The sequence below is a fragment of the Mauremys reevesii genome, linkage group 3 (assembly GCF_016161935.1).
Source record: "Mauremys reevesii isolate NIE-2019 linkage group 3, ASM1616193v1, whole genome shotgun sequence".
NCBI classification, from domain to species: domain Eukaryota; kingdom Metazoa; phylum Chordata; order Testudines; family Geoemydidae; genus Mauremys; species Mauremys reevesii.
Window position 1 is genome coordinate 46,569,177 of NC_052625.1, and position 21,022 is coordinate 46,590,198.

General features: G+C 47.6%; 1 protein-coding gene across 4 annotated transcripts in view; it reads left to right on the forward strand.

Annotated features, from left to right (window-relative positions):
* Window positions 1-13,144: 13,144 nt before the first annotated feature.
* Window positions 13,145-21,022, forward strand: part of EPRS1 (glutamyl-prolyl-tRNA synthetase 1) — a 61,156-nt gene continuing 53,278 nt past the window's right edge. For all 4 annotated transcript variants that reach the window (XM_039529634.1, XM_039529636.1, XM_039529635.1 and 1 more), the window contains exons 1-2: window positions 13,145-13,555; window positions 17,714-17,798. In XM_039529634.1, coding sequence (XP_039385568.1) covers window positions 13,513-13,555; window positions 17,714-17,798 — 128 coding nt within the window. In that variant the 5' untranslated portion in view covers window positions 13,145-13,512. The remainder of the gene's footprint in view (window positions 13,556-17,713; window positions 17,799-21,022) is intronic.

Sequence of the window (21,022 nt, forward strand, 5' to 3'; positions counted from 1 at the left end):
CAGCGGGTCCTTCAGTGACGCGGGAGACTCGGAGCGAGTGAAGGACCTGCTGCTGAAGTGCTGCCAAAGCCTCGGAGCGCCAGCCTCGGAGCGCCAGCCGGTGAGTACGAGCGCCACAAGCGGCGGGGGCCAAAAAAAAAGAAAAAGAAAAAAGCCGCGATCAGCTGTACTTAGGCTGCTCTACTGCCACCACTTCATTCTTCGTCTGTATTTGGCGGCAGGTCCTTCCCTCCGAGAGAGACCCGCTGCTGAATTGCCGCCGAAGACCCGGCCCTGCCCCAGGCTCCCTGAATCCTCTGGGCGGCCCTGTTTCTAGCTGTCACAGTTCCTCAACTGTGTATAAATCCACTGACTTTGTTTGAGAAAGATCCAGGGTGGAAGCCATCCCTATTAAAACCCACACCGCCTCTGTCACTGCTAAGCAGTTCTTTACATGCACCTGGGATGGCCGCTGCTCTTTGGTGAATCGGGCCAGCCCCAGTGTGTGTCAGGGAGAAATCCTGAATGAAAAAAATGGGAAACCCTGGCGAAAATGGTTTCATTCTTCACAGCTCAAAGTATGGAAGGATAAACCACCTGACCCTGTCTTCTCCATCCTGTTGGCCACCCATCTTGGCCAGCAAGAAGGAACGGCTTTGGGCCATTGGAAAATAAGCATCAAGTGGGCTGGTCAGTGCCTACCCTGATGTTAAGACAGGAAAAGGCCAGAAAAATCCTTGACTTATTATGCCCACCCTCACGTAGGTCACCGCTTCATGATCACTCTGTAATGTTGATCCCAGATTCTCCCAATATATACGGGGGGAGCATGGGAAGTTTTTCTCTCTTCTCTGCCCCCTCACAGGGCCTGTCCATGAGCCATGATATCCCACTGGTGTGCCAGCACCCTGCTGTTCATAAGTGTCTGGAGTCTGATGCTGTCCAGGCTCTATGCTGTACCTGTGACCCCTCTGAGCCTCTGGAGGTGCTTGCCAGCTGGAGCCCAGGAAGCTAAATTGCTGTGCCACATGCATGGATTCTGTGGGAATGGGAGCAACCCCCTGGCCCTGCAGCGTCACTATCAGTTCGAAGGAGACAAACACACTCAGTGACAGCCTCCTGGGTGGTGAAAGGTGCAGGGTAGCCCTGGTTTCCTCTGCTGTTTGGGGAACAACCATGCCCCTACGTGTCATCATTGTCATTGGAACTCAGACACCTCCGTTACCTGGAGAGGAACTGCAGCTGTCTCTGATCACACCAGCAGGCAAGAATATCACATGGTTCCTCGTAAACTGCTGAACTGGACTTTAGCTGCACATGACTTGATTCAGCAAGGTCCCCCAGACTGGACAGTTCCATTAAAGGACACACATTGTGACAAGCTCATGCCAGCAATTTGGTGTAAATTCTATAGGCACATTGCCATTTCAGAGAGATTTCATGAGCCCAGTTTGTACAGAGTGGATTTGGGCCAACAACAAAAAACAGCTTTAAATTCCAACCCTCTGATCACAAACTGTGCTCCCTTCTGACATTTAAGAGCCCCAGTTTCAGGACCCCAGGTGTTAAAATTGGATCAACAAGAACATTTGGTTCTTCCACCTCAGACTTCTCTGAATGAGGGTCAAATCCACTTAAAGGGCATGAATAGCTCTCACATTGCACCTGCATGTGCTCTCCTGATTGAAACTAGCCATAAGGATTGGGATGAATGGGTAACCTGGGAATATTCTCACTCTTCCTTCAATGTTATCCACGCAGAAGGGTCTGTTATTGTCTATGTTGGCAAAGCAGGTATGTGTGTAAGGACAAGATGTAATATTGTGTTGATTAATGGGCACTGGATCCAACCCATGGGGCCTTATGCTAATCGCTGTTTCTATAATATAACCATCATTGTTGGTTGTGATATTACATTTACTGTGCCTATATGGACTGTACAACAGTTAAATGCCTATCCTGAGCTCTACAAGGAGGTTTCTCCCATTTCACTGGGAATGGGTCTCATTGCCATTAAGGTAAAAACACAGGCCATCACTCTTGGTGGGAGACTTTGCTTGGGTGGAGCCCCAGTGCAACAGGTCTTTTAAATCTCATGCTTCACCCCATTTGGTGATCACTGGTTTCCAAATTATACTAGCAATTGGTCTGATTCTGCTGGTTTGTTGGATACAACGACAGATGCAGCGGCTGCAATGGATGGAAGATCAGACCCGGTACCACGGCGTTAAGGATGTGATGGGGATACTCACTCAGTGCAAGTACCCCATCAATGGGGGGACTTGATACCAGCCAGCTCTGTGTTTTGGAGAACCAGGGCACAGTATCTAGCCTGTCTGACTCATGAAAGACACCCCCCTCCAGTCTATGTTTGAGCCAAAACCAATCAGAGAAAAGGCTTGCAGAGAACAATGAAGGGCATTGGGAGACACACCTAGACCCCTCCTAACAAGGGTGACAAGATTAAGACATCTCTATTTGCATACAGAATGAAGAACAGAGACAACTCCTCTAGCCTCATCTGCATGAAAGATGGGACAGGGATTAGCATAACGAATGAGGAACAGAGAACCTCACTAAACTTTGAGACCAGAAAAACAGGGACACAGTGCATCATGGGAATCCCTGCTCCAGGTGCTAATGAACCTACGCCTGCACACACTCAGCTTAGCAATTATCAGACCAATTCTAGTAATAAATCTTCAATTGATATCCCAAAATACTGAAGGAGCCTAGTTGCATTGTGAGCTCCCTGGAAGAAAACACTACCCATAGCCAAGAGTGATCAGTTCCTATTGTCTAGCTTTAAAAAAAACCCCTTGAGTCATCAGTTTACCCACAAAGAAATCTAGTGTTCTCCCTTGAACTACTGTATTTTCTCTACAAAAACCCCTACCTGTGCCCAAGTCAGTGTTCTGATGTATAGACCCAAACTCTGCATCAGTTCCACTTGGACACCATCTCCTGACTGATCATGTTGAGGGCTCTGCCAGTCTCCAGCACTCAGGACCCAGAGCTACCACCATCACCTGGGAACCCCAACCAGTTCAAGCCTCATGGAGTGGGTAAGATTTCTCTCTCTCTCTCTCTCTGTTTTCTTTTCTACCACAGGTATTAACCTTTAAAATGTAACTGTTATATTTATTTAGCCCTCCTTGTGCAGTTATCACTATTATTCAATAAATTACTTTTATGGTTCAGCTGGTTGCTTCTCTCTCTCTCTGAATTTTACTCTTTTGTGTTTTCAGTTTCCCCCATTAATTCTGCAGCAACGGTTCCTTTACCTAAGCTAAAGATCCCTGTAGCGCCCAAAAATACTGTGGGCTTTGCTCATTAAGTGGGTTACTACCAGTACAATTGTAACGTGAAAGTGGGATAGGGACGTGTTAAACTTGGGGCACATAAGGGGGAGGGGCAGCTGAAAGTGCTGCTCAACCCAGCCCATTGAGTACAGAGACACATGAGGGGATCAGCTGGAGGGTGCTGATTGACCCGGTCCACTCAGACTTAGGGGGTGGGGAGTGTGTGTGTTCATCTAATTCTAGGGCTGGAGGAACCCAGCCCTGGGGAACCTAGGTCCTGCAGGGTAGCTCCATTGGGAGGGGCCTTGCAGAAGGGAAAAGTAGAGCTCCATATGAACACACAAATGACATAAGCAGCATATTAACAGATTTACAGCACCCTCCTTCCCCACCCAGAAGAGTGACCCTAATAAATGGGCATAGCCCAAAGTAACGGGCACATCTGGTAACATGACCATCTTGGATAATAGCCATTGATGGACCCATCCTCCATGACCTTATCTCATTCTTTTTTGAACGCCTTTTATAGTTTTGGACTTCAACACCCCTTGCCAATGAGTTCCATAAAGTGACTGTTCACTGTGTGAAGAAGCATTTCCTTACATTTGTTTTAAACCAGCTGCCTATTAATTTCATTATGTGACCCCTGGTTCTTGTGTTACATGAAGGAAGCAATAACTCTTCCTTATTCACTTTCTCCACTTATCATGATTTCTCAACATTTGCCATGACAACTACAGCCCACCTAGTAACTTAGTTCATTCATGCCCAACAGTACACATATCTAGCTCTCAAATGAATTAAATGCATTTACCAAACCTCATCCTATGCTGCGTTTTGAAGCACCACTATTCAAAGGGAACACTGGGCTGCCCTGTTGTGTACACCACTGCAGCAGTTAATGCTAACTATACATCGCACTGTTCACAAGAATTTACTAGTCCTGTAAGGATTTTTCTTGAGAAGGCGAAGAAATGCTTTAACGCCGTCCATCTTGCTGATTTTTCTGCTTCGCTCTATTGTCTGCTGCTGATATTGATTGCACGCACCTGTGTCACATGTACATTGGAATATAATTCCACATAGTCCTACAATCCTTAGAAGACGATCCGAGAGGGAAGTAGAACATGTACTAAACTGGATTTTCTTTGCATTAGGAATTACAAATGAAAACTTGTCAGAACAAGGTAAATGTGCCCTGTCCTGAAGAAAAACTTCTTATTGCCTCTCGGTGTAGATTACAGCCCTTCTTGGCACCATCTCTATAGATTTGCCTCTGTGACTGGTTTTGCCTGCCTGCTTCGTGTTCCCGTTCATTAGGACTTAGGCCAACTTGACCCTTGTAATGGCTTTAATTCCCTTCACTACTATGAAGGAAAACATGGCCTACCTAGCAACAGCCTTATTAAGCAAGATCTGCTGAGGCTTTCAATCCTCTGTGGAGAGTTCAGTTGTTCAAAACAAGTTTTTAAATTTTCTGGTGATGCTGATGAGTATTTGGTTGTCTTCTATAAAATGTGGATTATATTATAATCTCAACCATGATAGTACTGAAATTGATTTTATAAACCCTAGGTAAATTCCTGGATTTGCAGCATAATGGAACTGATAAGTCTGCGGTTCCAAAGATGGTACAGTTCTATATAAAACTTTTCAATGTATAATGTGCTCAGAAACTGAACAGCATTTTGAAAAGCTAGCGTGGTAACTTTAAAACAATTCAGTGTCCTCAAATGTGTTTGCATTGTTTTGTCTTCTTTGCATGCCTGACAAGCTGTCAGATCTTTATGCGAATGCTTCTGAGATTGATCTGTGCACTGCAAAGCCCACAGCCCTCAGTGTTCTGGGCCCACCCCACTCACTGGATCCTTTGAGTCTGCAGCTTCAGCTCTGAAGGGTTAAAATCCACGTGCTGTTTGCATAACAACTTGGTACACCTCTACCCCGATATAACACGACCCAATATAACACGAATTCGGTTAGAACGTGGTGAAGCAGCGCTCTGGGGGGGCGGGGCTGCGCGCTCCGGCGGATCAAAGCAAGTTCGATAGAACGCGGTTTCACCTCTAACGCGGTGAGATTTTTTGACTCCCGAGGACAGCATTATATCGGGTAGAGGTGTATATGGATTGCGTCCGCTTAGAGGCCCAAAGTCCAGAGTCTGGTCAAGAGGCCAGAGGCCTAGCAAATAGTGATCAGCTACGAGAAAGCAGAATAAACAAAAGATAACCTTGGCCCTAGGTCATTAATTTGTTATTAATGCAGATTTCCATGGAAGGATATGACTAATACTTTAATGGCAGAATATGGCCCCAACATTCTCATTAGCCATCCTTAGACCTGACAGGTAAGTCTTAATGTCTCCAAAGAAACTTAGAGACAGACTATTTTAAAAAAAGACCTGCTGAATGAATAAAATGAGGTTTAAAATTAACTTTGTAAACCAAATACAGTAGAACTTGCTTATATTGAACTCAGCTGTAATGAAACTTCATGTAAGTTTTGCCATTGACGTCAAAAGGATCTAGGGTCTGACCTTTTTCCAAAGTCTCAAATTGCCTCTATGCATTTCAGTGAATTTGCACTCCTGCTACACAGAAGCTACTCTATGTTTATAGGGCCAGATGGCATACCCCCCAACACACAGCCTGAATCCTATACCATAACGCATTTAAGCATATGTGGAGCTCTAAGTGTGTGAATAGTCCCATCAAAGTCAAGGAATTTGTAAGGAAAAACATGGCACTTCAAGTGCAAATCCGCTTCCAAGTTGCAAAAAGGCAAAAAAACCCACTTCACAACCACTACTTCAGTACCAGAGCTGCACTCCTGTTCACTGGCAGGAAGATGGTGCATAGATATGATTGCAGGTAGGAAAAGATGCCCAGCTTCTTGTCCTGCCTTGCTCTGCCAAGCATCCCGCCTCTCCTGTGTGGTTAGGTCTGGGATGCTGTGTTTCTGACAGGGGTCCCCAAACTGTCTTGCACGGGGAGGGCAGTAGAATTTTCCCCCATAGCGAAATCCCACTGTGGTAATCTTTGGGAACAGAAATTATCACCAAATGATCAAATAAGTATTAAAACTGCACTGCAAGCCTGTTATCAGGCTGAGCAGAGAGAGAAAGGGAGGAGAAGTTGCCACAAGTGAGCCATGAGAGGACTAAGGGGGAGTCACTAACTCCAGACTTCATGCAACTGCTTTTCATTAAGGGTGAAGGACTAGCCTTTCAGACAGGAAGTGCCCCTGCACTTGAAGGGGAATAAAGGAAGTGCCCCCCCAAGAGATGGGGCTATTTTGGCAGTCAGGCCTTTTCCTGTTACACTGAAACAACTCTGTCGATGGTGATGTATTTTTGGGAAACAACCAAATTTCCCCACAGGTATGTTCTTGTCATATCTATATTTAGATTGGCTAAAGCTCTTTGTAGTAGGAATATGTTTGTTTGTTTATCATGTAACTTTGACTCCTTCACCTGCACTCTTCCCAACCATCCATCTCTGCTGAACCTACTTTTAGCATATCCCACCTTTTGAGCAGCTTTCAGCAGACACTGTATATGATTGATTTTGCCATTCTGCCAGTAATATGTCCCCTCACTCTCTCTGTAATTAACATGTAATAGACAAGTTTTGACAACACTTTCCTGTACTGTTTTACTTCCCTGTGTTGCACACTTTAGAACTTCTGAGTTTGTGCAGATTCTCCTTTTAGATTCTCCTGTTGTAACCCCTCCTATTATTTAATCCTGTCCATGCTGGGTGGTGGTATGTTTTGTCAGAAGTGAGCTGCATTCGAGTGTGTTTGTTCAGTAAAGTTCAGAACTGCTACAATCCTGACACTTCAAACTGTTCAAATGTCAGCTTCAATTCTGAGGAAAAATGATCACACACAATATTCAAACAGTGTGCGGTGCAGGTTACAACAAATGCATAGGAGGTCATGACACTACAGAATAGATGCAGGAGCTCTAGAAGGCCTCAAGAAAAGGAGTTCCTCTACACAACAATTTTGTTGTACCCCACCAACGGAAACGTTGTTCTTTCTGGATTTTAAAAAGCCTCTCATAAAAATGCCACATCTGGTAGCATTAGCGCTGAGTGCAGAGAAAGTGGGTGCCACGGCACAGCTAGACTCCTTTCTAAGAAAGCAATAGACGTCAGTCAAGAATGTTACCAGCGATTGCCTCAGGTGGAAAGTGATAGCTAAAAGTGTATGCAGTTGACAGATTGATATTAATTTCCTAGAGCCTGCTTCTCAGGTATCAGATTTGTGGGTACAATACAGTCATTCCTGGAGTGGAGTTTCTTGGGTAATCAAAATAGGTTCTACCTGTTTCACAAAACGTATTGATTTAGGGCCTGATCCAAACCCACTGAAGTCGTTGGAAGGTTCCCACCGATTTCAAATTATGGGCAGTGGATCTGGCCCCATTTGAGCACTTTGTAAGGACTCAGGAAAAGAATCCCATTCAAAATAGTTAGATAACTAAAGAAAGGCATGTGGTACTATTTTCCATATTATTCCTTACTGTCTCAGCACTGTGTGGAAGAAAGTGTTCATGCTCTTTATCCCACAGGGATTGGAAGGAATCCTATGAAATGATTATTTGCCACATGAGAAGAACAGAAAGCATTTGTACAGGCTTAGGGGAGTGGGGAAAAGATGGTGCTGTTTTATGTATGAAATGTTCCACGCGCTAAAGGAAGAGAGCTGGGTCATGTAAATAAGCAGTGACCCCCCAGGCTCTCTGGATTCTCTACTAACAGGGGACCTGACCCTGCAAACCCTTGCTTTCCTCAGTAGTATTAGAGCCCAATCCTGCAATTGTTTAAGCTAATGAGTCAGTTTACGCAGGTGACAAGTCTGAGTAAAATACTTGCATGAATGAAGTTACTTCCCTGTTTTGTATTGTTTCAGGATTGGGCTCTTAAGGCAAGGAAACGGTACTGTGTGATTTAAGCACAACTTGCAACTGGATTTTTTAGGATTTGGCCCAATGTCTCTTATTACTCAACAACTGTTTTGCTAGGCCACAGTGGTGGCCAGTGAGCTGCAAAGCTCAGACTGAAACAGCAGATGAGATTTACAGTTATACACTGAGTCTTGTAGAGACACAAATGCCCTAGAGAAGACTGGCATGATGGATACTGCTGCAATCAGAGTTCTGGGAACTCAGCAATGTATCCAGTTGTCCAATTGTATGATGTCACTTTAATAGGGAGAGGCATTAAAATAAGTCAGTTCAGGGACAGTGTTTCTGATTCAAGGAGGATTATGGCCTATGAACTATGGGAGGAATGCCGTACTTCTGCAGTTTTAAGGAGACAGCCTTTGGCTTCAAATGTTTGTGACCCAAACCAATTTATTATTCCTGCTTCTTGAATATTTGTATTTGTTCTTTTTTTTGTTTTTTTGGCCAGGGGAGGAAGGGTGGCAGATGGATGGTACTGTAGCCATACATTTTACCCTGCAGGGGCATCCACCAATTAACCACTTGTGAAAGGGACCCAAGGGTAATGTCACAGGTGACAGATAACCAGGAGACCTCAGATCAGTCTGTGACAAACATAACAATAATCTCGTGCGTCTCAAGGGCTAAAAGCTCAGTGGAAGCGGAGTCTCTCCTTTATAGTGCCGATTTAAAGGGGAAGCAAGCTGAAGCTTGTTCATGGTATGGGAGAGGTACCAAGCGGTGACTCTCTGATCCCAGGTGATAAACTCCTCCCAGCAAAGTACCGACTCGGAGACTACAACGCAGAGCTGCGGAGGAGGAAGAAATAGACGGGGTCCCCAGGATGTGGGAGCTCACTACACTCAAACTTTCCCAAGCCTGGCCTGAGGGCTCTCTGCTCGCTACAGTGATATTTCGTCCCCTTCAAAAGTTCCCTTGGGGAAGCTGTGGGAGGAAGATCCCCTAGGGGCCGTGGCGAAGACCAGGAGCAGGTCTTGTGTCTCAGTGGTGGGGGTGGCTGTTGGCTTTTCCTCCACCCCATTGCGCTCCCCCGGGGGCTCCCAAGTCAGCGCCCACCTGTTTGGGATTTATCTTTCCTAGGCGGACCTCTTCCCTTAACTTCCTTCTCCCCGCTTCATCCCTGCAGCATCTGCCTCAGCCTGGTCCTTGCACGGCTGAGCGAAGGGGCCGGGTAGAAATGCCGAGCAGCTCACTGAGATGAGGGTGCAGCTGCCCCTGGCGCTGGAGCAGGATGGAGGGAGGGGGAGACGTGCCCAGCGGCTGGGGTACATCGGGGGAAAGAGAATGAGGAGAGGAGCGGGTGCCCACACACACAGAGAGAGGCGGAGAGCAAGGACACACACACACACAGTTGCACCCAGAGTCAGGCACCCCATGCCCAGTGCCTGAGACAAAGTGACAGAGCAGGGGGCACAGACACCGTGTGAGAAGCAGGCACCGGGGCTGAGATGCACATGAGAGAAAGACAGAGGGGCCGAGAGAAGACAGGTCCCCACCCACACTGACCGAGAGCGGGACGCAGATACACACACACACACACACACACAGACCAAAAGAGACAAACACACTGAGATTGTGACAGAGACACTTCAGGGACTGGCAGCCACACACCGAAAGAGGCTGATACACACACCTGGTGGCTGGGCGAATCACACACACAGCGTGATAACAGACACCCAGTGATCCCACACATGGCGATCTCACGGGGTTACACACACACGGTGATCTCTCACACACACAGACAGCGATCTCACACAGGATGATTATACACAGATGGTGATCTCTCTCTCTCTCTCTCTCTCCCTCTCACACACACACACACACACTGATCTCACACAGATAGGGTGATCTTACACACGCAGCCAAGGTCATGATCACACACAAGAGACAGGCTGATCGCACACACACAGAGCGATCTCTCTCTTACAGGGTGATCACACACACACACGATCGTACACACCTCTCCAGGGACAGGGAGAACGCCAGGCTCCGCTCCGCGCGGAATCTGAGCACAGCAGCAGCAAACCCATCCTGGGTCTGGGCCTTTCTTCTCTCTCTTTTTCCATTTAGTCAAACAACACCTCCCCAAGCCCTGAAAAAATGCCTGCCTGTGAAGCGAGGAGAGGGCGCCGGGTCTGTAAATAAGAAGTGAGTACTGGCACAATGGCATGTGTTTCTAGATCGCAGTCTGTCCGAACCCCTCCTGGCCTGACCCCCTTCCCTGAAACCCCTGCCGCACTCTGCAACCCCCTGCCGCACCCCTCCTGCATCCCGACCCCCTGCCGCACCCCACACCCTTCCTGGCCCGACCCCCTGCTGCACTCCACACCCCTCCTGCACCCCAACCCCCTGCCCTGACCCCCCTGCTGCACCCCGACCTCCTGCCACACCCCGCACCCCTCCTGGCCCGATCCCCTGCCCTGAAACCCCTGCTGCACCCCGACCCCCTGCCCTGAGACCCGTGCCGCACCCTGCATCCTCTGTCCTGACCCCCTTCCCTGAGCCCCCTGCTTCACCCTGCACCCCGCATCCCTCCTTCACCCCACACCCTGCCCTGAGCCCCCTGTCACACCCCTCACCCCTCCTGCACCCCCTGGGGACAGGGAGGGGGCAGAGTTGGGGGGGATTTTGGGGAAGGGGTTGGAATGGGGGTGGGGCCGAAGTCCTCATGGTCATTTGAGACCCCTGATGCAGAACCGTTACTAGGTATTTTTGAGCCCCAGGCAAGAATATAAAATTGCGCCCTCCCCCAGGGCTGGCTCTTCTGCAGCACTTCGGCGGCAGGTCCCTCAGTCCCTCTCGGAGGGAAGGGCCTGCCGCTGAAGAATGAATGACGTGGCGGCAGTAAAACCTGTGATTTTGGGGGGGGGGTCAACTCATGATTTTTGACTGCTTGGGCTGGTAATGTTGCTTCCAAGATGGTCTTTGGTTCCAGTCTAGTTCCAATGCAGAGAGGGACTCACAGGTTAAGAGAGGAGGGAGGTGCTGGATATCAGCAGTGGCCACTAGGGATCAGCATGTGTCCTGAGAATGCTGGGAGTTCAGGTTTGCAGCCAGGATCAGGGGTGGCAGGTTTGTAGAAATTTTGGTGGTGCCCAGAATCCGCTCTGCCCAAACTCTGCCCACGGCTCTGGGAGGGAGTTTGGGTGAGGGAGGAGGTCTGGGGTGCAGGCCCTAGGCTGGGGCAGGGGAATGGGGTGCAGGCTCTGGAAGAGAGTGTGGGCGTGGGAGGGGGTTCGGGGGGGGGGGGGTGCTGGTTGTGGGTGGGTGTTTGGGGTTGGATGGGGTGCAGAGGGACGGGGTGCAGGGGTGAGGACTGTGGCTGAAGGTGAGAGGTTTGGAGTGTGGGAGGGGCTCAGGGTGAGGGCTCCGTCTGGGGCTGGGAATGGGAGGGGCTCAGGGCTGGGGGAGAGGGGCAGCATGCAGGGGGATGAGGGCTCTGGTTGGGACTGGAGATGAAGGGTTTGTGGTGGGGGCAGAGGGTGCAGTGGAGGGTGAAAGCTCTGACTGGGGGTGTGGGCTCTGGGGTGGGGCAGGGCTGGGGCTGAGTTTGGGGTGCAGGCAGGCTGCTCCGGGACAGGGGCCAGAGAGGAGGACTTCCCCCAGCCCTTTCCCTGCTGGCAGCAGCAAGCTCTGGGGGAGGAGCCCCCCTTTCCTGCCCCCCCAGCAGCACATTCATCTCCACCACTGTCACTGCATTGGCTCCTAGGGACCCTCTCAGGTCCAGGAATCTCCCTCACTTCCCCTGTGGTGGGTGCCAGGAGGTGCTGCATGCGGCTCTGCCCCTGCTGTTGCCCCTGACTGTAACCTCACTGAGGGCGAGGGATGGGGCTGCCTTCTTGCCCAGCATGGGGCAGGAGCAGTGACTGCGGGCGGAGGGAGAGGGGCTCTGTGCTGCTGGAGGGTCTCGTTGGAAAATGAAAAAGTCTGAGGTGGAAGGGCAGGCTCAGGGTCAGGAAATGGGGGGCGCTAGGACCCTGCGGCAGCAATTGCTGCAGGTAGGCAGCATGTAGCTGCTCTGACCAGAAGGAGGGGGGTGGGAGGAAGATGGGGCCGGGGGACACTCAGGGGAGGCGTAGGGGGGGGGGAGCAGGGGGGGCCTGGGCGGGGGAGCACATGGGTTATCAATATCTCCGGGCCCGCGGCTTATTTTTTTCTCCGCCAGTTTCTGCACCTGAGGCAAGTGCCTCACTCCCCTCGCCCGGGCACTGCCCTGAGGTGAAGTAGGGTGAAGAGCTGGCAGAGCTTTCTGAGCAACTTGTATTGTGGGGATGTTCCCCCCCCCCTTGAACTAGGCATTAGAGGAAGGAAAGAAAGGCGTAAGGAAAGGAACAGGCGCAGCTTCTCGCCTGTCTAGCCAAGACCAGCGGGCTTTGTAGGCACCATGCCAGGCAGCTGATCTCTAGGCAAGAGTCCCACTGAGGTAAGTAGGAGCCCAGCTGCAGGGTCAGCCCTGGTGGGGGTGGGGGGGGCAGATGTGCACAGTTAGAACAGACGCACCGCTCACTATCCGGCACCAGAACATTTCCACGCTGCCTTTCCCCTGCTTGCCCCCCCGCCCCACAGAACGCAGCCCTGGCTCGCTGAGCGATCTACCTTCCCATTGGCCACACTGGGTGACGTGTTGCTGCCGAACCGCCCTAATAAACAGCCCATGGTGGCAGCAGGTTCGTGAGTGGCTGCGCTAATGGCCAATCAGCGCTATCCTGGGGTGTGTGTGTGTGTGTGTGTGTGTGTGAGAGAGAGAGAGCGAGAGAGAGAGAGAGACTGACCGTGCGGCGGCGCACTGGGAACGTACGTTGGCATAGCAACGGCTCTTCGGCCCTGAAAAAATCCAGGCGTAGCGATGGCAACGCTGGGCCTCGCTTCCGCCTGGCGGAGCGTGGAGGATTCACTACAGGGAGGGGTACCCGCCGCGTAGGCACAGGCACGAGGACACACTTGGGCGAGCAGCGCCGCCCCCAGGGGCCTTGGAGGAGCGCAGAACCCCTCCCTGTGAACCAGTTTCCGCGGGGGACCTTGTGGATGTAACACCAACCAGAGAGGTGCGGGCCGAATGGCTGCCCGCCGCCGGAAGTGACGAAGGGAGGCGGTGCCCATCCCCGTGGCAGCCTCCCCTGCAGGAATAGGGCGGCCCTGGAAGGGGGCGGAGCCGTTTCAGCTTCGCTGAGCGTCGGCGCGTCCTGTCTCCTCCCCCCCCCCGCCACTTCCTTTCCTGGCTGCCCAGGGAGCCGGTCGCGGTGGCAGCGCAGCGCGGCGATGGCGCTGAGCCTGACGGTGAACGCGGAGCTTCCCCCGCTCGGTAAGCGCGGCCCGGCCCTGACCCGGGACCCCCGGCCCGCTGCCCTCGGGGGCCGCACCCGCCGGGTTGCTGCCATGTTGCATCATGCGGCACTGGGCGCCGGCTCCTCCATTCATCCCCGCGGCCGTGCGGGGGCGGGGAGACGGGCGGGCGTGGGGGAGGCAGCCTGACCCTTTGGGGTCTGCGGAGCTAGGTGGTTCCTGGGCCCCGTGGGGCTCAGCCCCTCCCCCCCCCTCCCCCGCCTGATTCATTCTGCCCGGGCCGAGCCCCTGTGCCTGGCTCCCCCCGCACTCGCGGGGCGGGGCTGACCTGGGGGCCGGGGAGAGAGGGGTGGGGGCTGCTGATGTCTCTTTGGCACGCAGGATCCTTTGGCCGAAGCTGCCTTCAGGGTGTCCCCGCACCCCCCCTCCCTTTCAAGCGGCTCAGGTCTGCCCTGTTCGGGGCACGGCGCTGAAGAGGTTTGTGCTCTGTCACTGGGGGCTCAGCATCGTAAGTGGGTCTTGTCACCTGCCTGCGGAGAAAGTGACAGAAATACTACCAGCTTTCTGAAACGACACGTCATCTGCATGGCTTGCCGTGGGTAACTTTGTAGTAATAGAAAGCTGGATGTAGTAAACAGCGACCTGAGAAAATAAACTGGGAGCAAATTATAGATTGAATTATGGTCTCGTTCAAATGTGGCATTTTATTGATAACGGAGAACGACAGACTAAATGCGCACAACCATAATGAGCTAGGGAGATGCTCCCCCACTTTCACTAATGTATTTCATCCCTGACTTGCAACAACCTGGCTATTGCAGTGCTGAACCTCTCTTGAGGTGGCTTCTCTCCAATAGACTGCTGGCTCTGTTGCTGTTTTTAATATTTAATGGAGATATTGATGCATTTAGTGACTTACTTAGAGGTTCTATTTATAATTGGGTTTCTTAAGTTACTTCACAGGTTGTAGACCAAATTTTTGAAGTGGCCTCAATCCAGCTTTTGATTTTTTTGCTAATTGTTTCATACACAGATGCCTTTTTCTGTATACATATAATTGTATGTGCAAAACTAGAGGCTGCTTTTGCAAAATTCATTGCATGTCTAATGGCTTCCTGTATACAGTGGTGGTGTAGCTGTGTTGGTCCCAGCATATTAGCGCGACGAGGTGAGTGAGGTAATATCTTTTATTGGATCAAATTCTGTTGGTGAGAGAGACAAGCTTTGGAGCTTACAGAGAGCTCTTTTTTAGGTTCGGTAGATGTACTCAGCAATCCGTTTCATCTTGTATTTGATGATGACACTGAGAACTTTTCCCAAACCTGAAGAAGAGTCCTGTATAAGCTTGAAAGCTTATCTTTCTTGTCCACAGAAGTTGGTCCAGTAAAAGATCTTACCTCATCCACATTCTCTCTCTAGTGGCTGTTCACTTCAAGATCTAGTTCAACATTGGATGGCACATTCTCTTTGCTCTCTTTCCTGCTCCAGTTATTCATCTAGCCAAGGCTTCTCTTTGTCCCTATACACCAGGGGTCCCCAATGCGGTGCCTGCAGGCGCCATGGCATCTGTTTGTGCCCACGTACTGGCCAGTGGAAGAGCATCTGCCAAAATGCTTCCGACAAGCTGTGTCATCCAGAGGTGTCGCCGCCAAAATGCCACTGATTTTCGGTGGTATTTCGGCGGCGACACCTCTGGATGACGCTACTTGTCGGCGGCATTTCGGTGGATGGTCATCCGCCGCCACGGTCCTCCGTGGCTCGTCCTCTGGTGCCCACCAGACGAAAACGGTTGGGCACCACTGCTGTACACTGTCTTACCATGTGGGTGAAAAAACCTTCTCTGCAACTGCTGCTATCTGGAAACAGCCTTCCACCCTTCTGCCACACTGATTCTCCATCTCATTGCAAATCACTGCTGAAGATGCACATTCTTGCCTTGCCTCTGTGCCTTAATTTTTCTTTCTTTATGCTTTTGTAAATTGCATTGTTCAACTCTAGAAAGCATTTTGGGATGCAGTTTGTATGAGACGATTTAAAATATACATGGCTGTATATTTAAACAAAATCCTGCGGAATAAAATTGAAAGTTTAGAAACTTTCACTCTACAAGCATTTTCTAATAACGTCTGATAAGAGAGGCAATGCGGTCTAGTAGGTAGAGTACTTGCACAGGAGAGCTGAGTTCTATTCCTGGGTCTGCCTCAGGCCTGCTGGGTGACCGTGGGCATGTGGCATCACCTTTCTGTGCTTCAGTTTCCACATATGCAAAATGGGGATAATGATACTGATCTCTTTTGTAAAGCACGTTGAGATGTGCTGATGAAAAGTGCTCTAAAACAGTGGTTTTCAACATGTGGTCCATGGACCTCTGGAGGTCCGCAGACATGTCTAAGATTTCCAAAGGGGTCTGCACTGCCATTTGACATTTTTTAGGGATTCCCAAATATAAAGAAGAGTTAGGTGGTGGTATTATTACTATGAAAGACATCATACAAAATTGTAATTAGTTGAGGACTTACTTTGTATTTGACAGCTCTTACTGAGTTGTACTTAGAGTATGGACTTTAGATTAAAGGATTCTTAGGCCTGGTGTACACTAGGAAATTAGATCAGAATAACTGCATCACTCAGGGGTGTGAAAAATTCATACCCCAGAGCGATGAAGTTAAATTGACCTAACCCCTTGTGTGGACAGCGCTAGGTACTGCCTCCTAGAGAAGCGGATTATCTATGCTGACAGGAAAACCCCTCCTATTGGCATAGGTATTGTGTATGCTGAAGTGCTACAGCGCTGCTGCAGCATTTTAAGTATAGACGAGCCCTTATGGATAACATTGAAACACAGTGAACATTACAAATATAACATTTTTATTTAAGGAAAAATAATCGTTTTCTAAAAAAATCAAACACTTTTTTATCCTAACTTTTTCCTAGTTCATATTAATAATAGTTCTTGTGAAGTAGGGGAAAAAAGTACTAACTATGAATGTAATTTACGTTAATTACACAGTTCAGCACCTATGTAGTTCTTTTCATCTTCAAAGCGTGCAAACATTAATTAATTCTTGCCTGTCTCACAAAGATACTGCAAGTAATAGTACCCCATTTTTACAGATGGAGAACTGAGATGAGGGTCATTAAGTGTCAAGCTTAGTGCCATAGAGGGAGTCTGACAACTGGGATCAGAGTTTGGGAGTTCCTTGCTCCTAGTGCTCTGTTGAGGCTAATTTATTAATACTACCCTTTGTAACTTAAAATACAGACAAAGTGGAGTGCATAACGAAGAGCTGTAATGGGCTTTACAGTGTAAGGCTCTGATCCTGTAATTGGATCTGCGCAGGCTGCCCCTTGTGCATGTGTGGAGGCCTGTTGATTTCACACAGGGGTCTCTTGGTCAGAGAGGAGAGGCCAAGGGCATCGTCACCAGACGGTCAGGGCCCACGTACATTGACAGTACATTGTGTGGATGCTTTCTGTACTCCTATGGATAAAAAGATGATTTCTGTCTTTAGGGTGGTTAATCCTTTCACAAGCATTAAATCTACTTTAAAAAAAATGAACCTGACCTTTTGTCTCTTCTTTCCATATGCCCCCAGTGGTAGTAGCTGAGGTGCACAGTATTGACAGACTTAAAATGTTGATGTGGCACAGCCTTACTGTGTGAAGGCATTTGTCCAAGATGGTTTTTCTCCAGAGTGTAGTCTCTTTAGTGGCATTTGGGTCATGACTATTTTTAAGTGATGTGTTTAGATGCTAATGCTGCTTTAGGCCTCTTACAAAGAGCATGTGGCAGACCTGTGCTGAGGAGTAGATGACAGCAATATTCATGTCAAACAATTTGAGCGAGTCTCTTCTCTAGGTTGGTGTGGGATGGGATGAATTTTCAAAGTATCCTGGGGAAGCAAAATAACATTAAAACCATCCTGTTCTGAGATCACTGCAGATTACTGCAAGCCAGCTTTTATCCCTTCCTCTTAGACCATAAGGACTGCCAGGAGAAAGCTGCCTGTTTCTAGACTAAAACATTGATTCCTTCCCGTCGCCTCCTGTGCCTTCAGACTGAAAGGCACCAGTTAAGACACATGGTGTGTGTGAATAAAAAAATGTAATTGTAACCTATGAAATAGTCTTTACTTAGGCGAAAGATCAGCTATATTTTATCTTCTCTTTTTTTTAGGAGCTTTGCTAACTGTAGAGCACGTGAAAAATGATGTCAAAATTTCGGTTGAAGAAGGCAAAGAGACTATCCTCCGTGTATCTGAGTAAGTGACTTTGCATCTCTGCTATCAGCATTGGGTCAGCGTTTTTTAAAATTGATGTAATGATGACAGTAATCTTTTGCAGGGAGAGAAAAAGAGCAGTACTGAAATTATTATTGCACTGTATATTTTTTGCAAACAGTTGCAATTTTTACATTTTGTTTAGTAGTTTTCATCTTCTAATGGAAAAATTAGAGAGTGGGAAAACATTTAAAGAAAGGTTGAGAGACCTTTGCTGCTTGTGATGTACACATACTTTAAATAATATTTAGTCTATGCACTCTAGCTCCTTATATGGTGCCTATCACTTTATTATCTAAAGCATTCACCTCCTCCATATGCTGTGGATTCTCATAGTGGTAGCCATCTTGTGATAAACAAGTGTCTGTATAAATGTATATACAGTACGAGCATGTGTGTATGTGCACGTGATGGTGTGTAAAGGATTTTATTGATATCAGTTTGGGTTGACCACATCACGCATGAGAAGGGAAGCCACAGTGTCATCCCAAAAAAGTGCCGATTAACTCGAAAGCATGTCATCCCATATTTTGTTTATGCCACATCTTCTAGAAAGAAGCTATTTTAGCTATTTCCCCTTCTAAACAATATGCTATTTTTGTTTTCTTGAAGTAACAGGAAAAAATAGTACCAATAAATTCTAAATATTTTTCAAACTGGTTTCCTTTAAATTGTAAAGTTAAGGATTTTAAGAATTAATACCTCATGACCCGCCAAGGATAGAAACACAGAGCTACGTGTCCTGCAGACACAACTCCATTGACTTAAGTCGAGCTGCACTATCTTGTCTGTGTACATCACCGACATCATAGACAATTGTACCTGTAGAAATCTGGGACATGCAGGTCTCTTGTGGGACAAGCATGCTTCTGGTTTTAAAAGTTAACACCATATTGGACTTTAAAACTGTCACTAATCCATTACTTACTATGCTGAGATTAAATTTTCAGTCCCTGTTTTTATCTGATCATATTAGTGCAGCTGTGACAAACTGTTGACAGACTGGAAGTTTGAGGTGCTTCAGTTGAGACTCTAGACCAGAGTGCATCTGAGGTCAAAGGTGCAACATAAATGCAGGTTATCTGATGATTGGAGAAATATGCCATATGTAGGCATGAAATTATGTTTGCACTAGTGACACCATAGTTAAGTTTTGCCTTAAATGATCTTTACAAAGGGGCTGTTCATCAATACCAACCTCTACTAAGAACAACTGAGACAAACAGATGAGTGATAAAGCCTTCAGTTACAGTGATCGCATAGTGCATGTTCTATAGGATGGTCTTGTGCTTAAAGAACTGGCCTTGGACCTGAGAAGAGAGGGATCTTTCTGTACCTCTGGCTTCCTATGTCACACTGAACAAGTAATTTAAACCTAAGGCTTTAGAGGTGGCCACTAATTAAGCTTTTCAGTTTGCTGTATTTGTCTTCTAAAAATCAACTGTAAACTAAAATTATAAATAATTACACAACACACAGTAATTCTCATTTTGACTAATATACCGTAATGCATGATGAAATTGTGTGGCAATTCTTTTCAGTCCTTTGCTATGCATTTTTTAAGTCCTTGATGCATACTTATTCAGAGTCTGATCTTTTGAACCATATGCGGTATTTCCCCCTCTTACTTTTAAGAACATAAGAATGGCCGTACCGGGTCAGACCAAAGGTCCATCTAGCCCAATATCTGTCAACCGACAGTGGCCAATACCAGTTGCCCCAGAGGAAATGAACCTAACAGGCAATGATCAAGTGATCTCTCTCTTGCCATCCATCTCCATCCTCTGACAAACAGAGGCTAGGGACACCATTTCTTACCCATCCTGGCTAATAGTCATTTATGGACTTAACCACCATGAATTTATCCAGTTCTCTTTTATACGCTGTTATAGTCCTAGCCTTCACAACCTCCTCAGGTAAGGAGTTCCACAAGTTGACTGTGCGCTGTGTGAAGAAGAACTTCCTTGTATTTGTGTTAAACCTGCTGCCTTTTAATTTCATTTGGTGACCCCTAGTTCTTGTATTATGGGAATAAGTAAATAACTTTTCCTTATTCACTTTCTTCACATCACTCATGATTTTATATACCTCTATCATATCCCACCTTAGTCTCCTCTTTTTCAAGCTGAAGAGTCCTAGCCTCTTTAATCTCTCCTCATATGGGACCCTCTCCAAATCCCTAATCATTTTAGTTGCCCTTTTCTGAACCTTTTCTAGTGCCAGTATATCTTTTTTTGAGGTGAGGAGACCACATCTGTACGCAGTATTCGAGATATGGGCGTACCATGGATTTATATAAGGGCAATAATATATTCTCCGTCTTATTCTCTATTCCCTTTTTAATGATTCCTAACATCCTGTTTGCTTTTTTGACCGCCTCTGCACACTGCGTGGACATCTTCAGAGAACTATCCACGATGACGCCAAGATCTTTTTCCTGACTCATTGTAGCTAAATTAGCCCCCATCGTATTGTATGTATAGTTGGGGTTATTTTTTCCAATGTGCATTACTTTACATTTATCCACATTAAATTTCATTTGCCATTTTGTTGCCCAATCACTTAGTTTTGTGAGATCTTTTTGAAGTTCTTCACAGTCTGCTTTGGTCTTAACTATCTTGAGCAGTTAAGTATCATCTGCAGACTTTGCAACCTCACTGTTTACCCCTTTCTCCAGATCATTTATGAAGAAATTGAATAGGATTGGTCCTAGGACTGACCCTTGGGGAACACCACTAGTTACCCCTCTCCATTCTGAGAATTTACCATTAATTCCTACCCTTTGTTCCCTGTCTTTTAACCAGTTCTCACTTTATGAAATGACCTTCCCTTTTATCCCATGACAGCTTAACTTACGTAAGAGCCTTTGGTGAGGGACCTTGTCAAAGGCTTTCTGGAAATCTAAGAACACTATGTCCACTGGATCCCCCTTGTCCACATGTTTGTTGACCCCTTCAAAGAACTCTAATAGATTAGTAAGACACGTTTTCCCTTTATAGAAACCATGTTTTTCTATGTGTCTGACAATTTTATTCTTAACTATTGTTTTGACTAATTTGCCCGGTACCGGTGTTAGACTTATCGGTCTGTAATTGCCGGGATCACCTCTAGAGCCCTTTTTAAATATTGGTGTTACATTAGCTAACTTCCAGTCATTGGGTACAGAAGCCGATTTAAAGGATAGGTTACAAACCTTAGTTAATAGT